Source organism: Pyxicephalus adspersus, chromosome 10 (genome assembly GCF_032062135.1).
Source record: "Pyxicephalus adspersus chromosome 10, UCB_Pads_2.0, whole genome shotgun sequence".
In the NCBI taxonomy this organism is placed as follows: Eukaryota; Metazoa; Chordata; class Amphibia; order Anura; family Pyxicephalidae; genus Pyxicephalus; species Pyxicephalus adspersus.
The window spans coordinates 23,420,479-23,428,228 of NC_092867.1; the positions used below are offsets into that span (position 1 = coordinate 23,420,479).

Consider the following 7,750-nt stretch of genomic DNA (forward strand, 5'->3'; position numbering starts at 1 on the left):
GCAAATATAATAACCTTTATAGAAAACATCTTATTCCTGTGTGTTCATACACTCCGCAGCCAGAATGGAGACAATGGCTCTTGCACATGTCTTGTGCTTGGTATGAAGAACCTAGCCCCTGTGACAGGTAAGAACCCGACCATCTTTCATTGTCACAATTGACAACTAAAATAATAATGTCATTATTATTATTATTATTATTATTATTATTATTATTAAACAGGATTTATATAGCGCCAACATATTACGCAGCACTGTACATTAAATAGGGTGGACTGGTAATGACATGGAACCGGTACCTAAGGATGGGTCATATCATTTGCAGCTATGGTTGATGGTGTATAGTGATTATCCTGTATAAATATGGAGTTTAGCTAGCAAAGCCTACAGATAACAGAAGAGCGTAGGTTCATAGCAATAGACAGAGTAAGATTCATGATTTGTAACTAGTCGCTCCTGGTCAGGATGGGTAACCAATATAGTAGTTTGCGAGAAAAGGGTATAGCAAAGCCCAAATTTAGTAATTCCGGATGAGGTAATGTGTGGTAAGAGGATAGAAAATGCAACCAAAAAGAATGTAAAATTAACTAAAGATGGAATACACTTGTGACAGAAACTGGGGCATATAAGTTGTTAACTTGGGTTAGTGTATAGAGCTGTTATTATGCCTTACTCAGAGATATACATTTGTGGGGAATGGAATGTGTACATGTGTGGATAATAAATTCTCTGATTGTATCTCGTGAACGCCTGCTTTCCTTAGACAGAGTAGGGAATGCACACAGACACCATGCTTCCCTTCCCTCAGGAAGTCTCTCACTGAGAAGAACAACCGATTAAACTTTATTATACACATTCTCAATAACAAACAGACAATGTTGTCACGTGACAAAGATCCAGTATGAGAGATAAAATAGTATAGGAGCATACACAATATTACATATCCTAACAGATTCAGAGTGCAGAAGAAGCCAGCCCATGTAGATGTTACTTACACGTATAACTATTTATGCCTCTAGAGATGAAATAAAATAGAGAATGGTGATGAAATTTGAAAAGTTCTCATGTTCAGCCAGGGACCTCAAAATCTGCCTGTTAAAGAGTCCTTGTAAAGTTCAGAGTTTCCTGAAATAAGGGCAACACCTGCCCCTCCTTCTAATCCTTCTGTAGCAGTTCAGTGAGCTTTAAAGTTACATATACGGACTGACTAGGAGTAGTGAGAAACAAGGCCCCGAACTCAGGACAAAAGGATTTGAGCAAGGGGCCTCATGACAGGGCGAGGGGGGTTGGGCTTCGTTACTCGAAAGAGCGGGAAAGGTAGAGAAGGAGATGGGGAGGGTCAGTAAGGTAGGTGGGTCAAAGGCCCAGAGTTAATATAGGGGATGCAGTAAGGGGTGTCAGGCAGATGACAGGGGATTTTTGTGGGGAATTCCCACCCACCCTCTCTTGGTGGTTAGTTTGGGTGGTATTCTGTCATGGCAGTTGGCGTAGTTGGTAGGTCCATGAGACTTTTTTAAAATGGGGGAAACTAGAAATTTAGAGGGGGGTTGGGAACACATCATGGTATGATGTTCCTGATAAGGGGGAGCCCCGCATGACACTGGGTTGTTGTGGGGGTAAGGAGAGAGATGGTGATACCTGCTAATTGTCCCCGAGTCGTGTGGTAGCAGCTGGGGGCCTTGGCTGGAAGTATCGGGTTTAAGGGTTAAGGTAGGGGGTAGTTTCATGGACCTAATGCTGGTATTTGTTATTATCCTGTTGATACTTGAATTGTTCAATGATGTGTTATTTGGTTGCACTGTTATTCAAAGGTTAAAGTTTTATGTGTTATTAAAGGGGCTCCTATGGCCAATTTATCCTACAAGATGGCATCATTTAAGGTATGTGGAAATGGGTGAGTGGGGGATGGTCTGGTGGTGGCAGGGTTAAAAGTCTTCATCAACTCTGCTCTGGTCATGCAGTACTGCATTCCTGCGTCCAGCATTTTCATTCCATGTGTCCAGCAGCCTCTCCCCACCAGAAACACAAAGCTTACTGGATGCCGAGGGAAATTATTTTCTAGATATTGCTATAACTACATGTGATTTGGTTATTAAATATCAAATATATCAGGTAGTTCAGGACACCTCAAGGAGAATGGATGAAATTTATAGAGTATAATGTAAATGTTACCATCCTACTGCTACAATTTTCTAAATATGATAGTTGTAATGCAGGCTGTGATGGGTACAAATGAAGTGAGTGTTATGTGCAGCTGGCTAGGATACTTAGCTGAGGGAGAAACTGTACATAGCTTGCCCTAATCGGAAGTGGACGCCATCTACAGCAGTCACAAATATACAAAATAATCATGGTGTAAATGATTGGAAAGAAAAAGGAAAGTGAGAAGAAAGATTACAGACGAAATACCCAGAGGCAAGGAGTTTGCAAAAAGGTGACATAATGTTGCCTAGAACTGAAGAACAAGAAGGTACATTATGAGGATATAGAAGCATACAAGTAAAAAGCAGAAAGTTGATTGCTGGAAATGGCAGTTGGTGGTAAAGAATGTGTTATCCTCACCCCTTCCAATATGTTGTTGATATTCTCATTCACCGATGGACAAGACACACTCAGAAGATTGTTGTTTCCCGAATTGCGGGAATTGCTCAAACAGCTGTACCAGCTATTGCCTGTAAGAGGACTTCTGAGGTTGAAGTTTCATTTCAGAAACTAAATGTCCCATCGCAATGACTGGTGTGTATGTGAAAAGTCACACTGGTATATGAGTAGTGACACAGAAGGGTTGATTCACCAGTTGTGGTATATGTAAGTGTTCCCTCAGATCCTGTTATCATGGGATCACCCACCCGTGTAGTTGAAGCAGCACTCTTACTGCAGAAGATTGCTTACTGAGATTGCAGTGTTTTTGCCTCCCATCACCCAGCAGTACCTGTTCTTATGCAGAAATGTATTATCATGCTTTAATATTGTATTATGTGCAGATCTGATGTGTACCTTCACTAATAAATGAACTTTTCAATGTCAATTTGCCAAGACCCATATTACTTTATATGTGGAAGTAAGGGCCTGAAACAGTTTTTGCTTGGATAGGATGTATTCTACAAATTTTTCTTTTTTTTTAATGCTTATCATTTTATTCATGCTTTTTAAAATGTGTTTTATTGCCATTTGAATTACAGTTTTAGAAATGTATACAGACCCTAATATGCCATGGATTATATGTTATTGGACAATCTCCTTAATGACAATTAGGTAACAGCATATACCCTTCTATACAGGAGTGACTCTGTATGCCTATAAAGATAGATGTATTTCTTTGTATTAGAGTTTTTGTTTTTTTTAACTGCTAAGCATTTGATTTTCTATGTTGCAACAATAAATCTGCTTATTTAGGATCAATGGATCATCTCTGATGGTCCATTTAGAGACCCCCTAAATGAACCGGACAGTTACTCATAGCAGGGGGCCATCAATCTCTTGCAATATAAAACTCTAACTACTTTTATTGTTTAGCTGTTTTGCAATAAGGAAGTTTATGATGACAGACGTTTACAGCTTTAGTATGAAATCACTCTCCAAAATGTCAGAACTTTTTTTTAATAATCTAATTGTTTGCCAGTTTCCTGGTTGTGTAAAGGTTTATATTACCAGCCAATATCGTACCCTTAATAGAAACAACCTATTCCTGTGTGTTCATACACTCAGCAAGAATGGAGACAATCCCGGCTCTTGCATTATGTCTTATGCTTGGTATGATGAGCCTAGCCCCTGTGACAGGTAAGAACCCGACCATCATTCCTTGTCAAAATTCGTAGCTGTAATGTGATGTAATTTAAGTTTATGTTTAAAACAGATTTCAGATACCAAAAGGAGTGATGGGGTTCCCAGGATTAAGCAGATGCATTTTTTAAAAAATATAAAGGAATATTGATTTTATTGCACTACCAGTAATCATATTGCTATTCCATTAATGTTAGGTGCTTTTTATATTTACACAATAATGAAAATATATATATGCTGAATAAGCCATACAGAGTACATAGCTAAGGATTATTTGTATTTGAACTAAATATATAACATATGTTTAAAGCTTTATCATTAGACTGGGTTTCAACAAGTCTTGTTGTTGTTGTAATTTAATATTATGTAATGTTGTAAATGATCAATGAATCTTTTTGGCTTCTTCTAAACTTTTAAATACATTTATATTTTTTCAGTTGCTGATACTTTTCCTGGTGAGTAGAACAAAAGTTAATGTTTTAATCTGAAACCTCCTTTTAGATATTTTAAAAGATTTTTACCATTTTATAAAGCATTAGCTTGCAAAAAGAACAATGTATGCATACATATTTCCTTTATCATTATCAGAGTTATTCATAGATTTAATTTTTGTTCTGTTGCATTTATGTTTTCAATACAATCTAATAGAAACAAATTAAGATGTTTTTAAGTTGTCACTTTTTTATGCAGGTAGCTATACATTTTAGGACATTATCATTTCTTCAACAAAGATACTTTTAATTATTATTTGGTCACACTGTAGCTTTGCCCGGAAATGAGTTTACTTATGAAAGGTCTATATTTGTCTCCTTCTTCATTTTATAATACTTTGCCTGAATATGATTTTGGCATTTGATAGAGGGAGGACTTTCAGTTGCTGATCCCATGCTGATAATATGTAACTAAATAACACATCCCTAAAGTTTTTTACTTTACCTACAAAGCTTTATCAGTTGATAGTGTTATGAATGCAAATTGGCTGGAAAATTAACTGTGCTAGTAGGATACGTTTAGACAGAAAATAGTACAGAACCTATTAGACCTCAGAGGACCTTTTAGTTGTGAGGGGTCCAATACAAAGCATACTTTGGTCTGCACATTTGTAATATCTAAGGTCCAAATAAAAGAAGGAAAGGATGAAGTACCTAGTCATTGTTAGACTTGTTAAGGATAGAAATCCAAAAGGTTGGTCAACAGGTCAACATCAGCAATGTAATTTAGGAACAAGATGCATCACAACTAAAAGGAATCACGTGCAGACACCAAAGACAAACCAGGTCTTAAATTATATATTTGCTTTGACTTAAAACCAATATACTGAATACATTTTAAACATAGCAGCCCCAAATAATTGTCAAATTAAGCACAATGCACCTAGCCAATCCAGAGAAAAAAGGTCTAAGGAGCAGGTGTTGGAATTTTTCACCAGTGGGCCGCCGAAAGCTGGCAGATTCTATTGGCCTATTATGATAATCCAGTAAATGTACTAGAAGTCAACGTTTTATTTCCAAAAAATAAACCAAATTGTTATATGGACACATGGTCATAGGCACTACTGCTTAGAGGCCCCAAAGGCGGTTACACCTTTGTGAAGAGCAGCTTTAAATTGACAGAAGTAATCACTTGATCCGAACATTTATTTTACATATAGTTTAATTTTGTGAATTGTATGTATTTTTATATTTTTTGCAGTGTAGGTATTACTTTATTGATGTAAGATGTTTTAAACTGACCATTATATTCTTATATTATATTTGCAGTTTTTAAAGCCAAACAATTACAATGGTAATAGAATTTGATTTGCCTATTTGATTTACTTGTGACCTTAGCATTCTTAAATCTGGAAACGTGAATATACATCAAGTGTGCCTTAACTTTGCTGTACTGAGATGAGCCTATTAAGGTTTTTGCACATATCTGCCCATGCAATGTTATATAACATTGCAATCCCGATTTTATTGTTCCCTTTTTTCTTTTGCTATGTTGTATGCTTTTTGTTGTCTCACGTATTTTTTGCATAGAGCAAATTTATGAATACCTCTACCTAGTTGGATAAGTAAAAGTCTGATTCAGACTGATAACAGGCTGATACTGTCCCTGACCCATACTTACCCAATACCTTTTATCCCTATAGATAAATGTGGGGAAGTATTGACTGACCATACAGGAGTCATATCTAATCTATTTTACCCACCTAACTTTTGGTGTGAATGGATAATCAAAGCAGAACCAGGAAAAGTTGTAGAGCTCAGTTTCACCTATATAAAGTAAGTACACTATAAACTGAAAAACTTATAAAACTTTACAAATATTAAATACATTTTACTATTTTATCTTAAAAGAATGATTCCTGAGTTGAATTGTCCTTGGGGTGCTGTGACAATATATGATGGATATCAGGGGGACAACAATAAACTTGCGAGGATCTGCAAAGACACCACCAAAAAATTCTATTCTACTTCTTCAGTAATGACAGTTTTGTTCGTGACTGATTCCGATATCTCTGGCGATAAATTTGAAGCTCGTTATACTATTCTTTAAAAAAAATGCAGGGTGATCAAGTTTGTGTTATGTATTACAAATACAATGATTACAATGTGTGTGTGAAGAATAAATGATGCATTTCTGATAGCATATGTTTTATATGTTCAATCATTTTGTGTCCATTTAGAGTTTACTAAGCAGTGTCTTTTTGATTAAAGTTATGTTAAATATATATGTTAAATATATATATATATATATATATATATATATATATATATATATATATTGCAAGTCCTGTGCTTATCTGTAGCACTCATTTATCATGAATTATTATTTAGTTTCAGAGTGTTGTGTTGTGCTTATTAAAACACAAATCATGGAAACATTGTGTAGTGATAATGGGATTCTGGATTGTTACTGGAGGCTAAATGACTAAGGCTATGTACACACATGCAATAATTATCAATAGAAAGGATCTTTCATGATCCTTTCCAAGGACTAACACCTGCACGATGCATGAATGAGTCCTGTACATACAGCACTGTTCTGCTCCATGGAGAGGGGAGGGGGAGAATGACGGAGGGGCACCCCGCTGCGCTCTCTTCCATTCATTTCCATTAGGATCGGTCATCGTCCATCACCTGTGGATCCACCAGGACGGTCGCTCGGATGATAGACGATGAGCTCTGTACACACTGCAGATTCCTGTTTGATATAGTTCCTGAGCCGATTATCGGACAAGACATTGCATGTGTGTACCTAGCCTAAGCCTTAAAAGTGCTTTTTTACTTCATTTAACCTCCCTGGCGGTACATTTGACATTTAAAACACTTCCTATTTCAAATTTCCTGACAGTCCCGCCCCCCAGTGCATGCCACCTGCATGCACACATGTCCCATGCTTGCCCGGCATCTGTATCCCCCGGCCTTGTATCTCCAACGCTAACACGTCGGGGATGCAGGGCCAGGGGACATAGATGCTAGGCATCACCAAGGGGGCGCAAAATAGACATGAAAAATGTGTTCCAGCAATTATTGGAGTCATTCAATAAAGACAGGACATGGCTGAGAGGAAGCTGCAGAAGATCAGTACAACTGAGAAGAAGAATGGTAGAAAAACTGTATTTTATTAAACAAAATGGCAGTTGTGTGTTTTTTATACACATAGCGCTTTAGCAAATTAAAAGTCTTTCAGTCAAGGCTTACATTTACTTTTATTTCTTAGATGCTAGGTTTATTGCTGTTAAGGCACTACATGGTCACATGACCCATATTTCTATTATAGGGGTCATCAGCATAATATCACACACATAGGCTGGCGATTTTCTGTTATTATAGATGGAAAGCTGTGTGGTTTTCTAAATTTCATTTAACCAAATATAAATTGTGTTTATTGTTCTTCTGCAACCATTTCAGATCACTAAACCGTGAAAGCCTACTGACTCAAGGTCTAATAGTGAAGCCAGTCCCAGGTGTCAGTTTGC

At 36.9% G+C, this 7,750-nt stretch overlaps 1 protein-coding gene across 2 annotated transcripts; it reads left to right on the plus strand.

Moving 5' to 3' along the window:
* On the plus strand, positions 1 to 6,414 carry SPADH (spermadhesin family member). 2 transcript variants are annotated; one of them, XM_072424146.1, is made up of 4 exons: positions 1 to 127; positions 4,221 to 4,238; positions 5,918 to 6,050; positions 6,126 to 6,414. In XM_072424146.1, the coding sequence occupies exons 1-4, from the start codon at positions 103 to 105 to the stop codon at positions 6,322 to 6,324; spliced, it is 375 nt and encodes a 124-aa protein (XP_072280247.1). In that variant the 5' UTR covers positions 1 to 102; the 3' UTR covers positions 6,325 to 6,414. The 2 variants fall into 2 exon arrangements, with proteins under 2 accessions (XP_072280247.1, XP_072280246.1); XM_072424145.1 differs by lacking the exon at positions 1 to 127 and adding an exon at positions 3,484 to 3,780.
* The last annotated feature ends 1,336 nt before the right edge of the window (positions 6,415 to 7,750 follow it).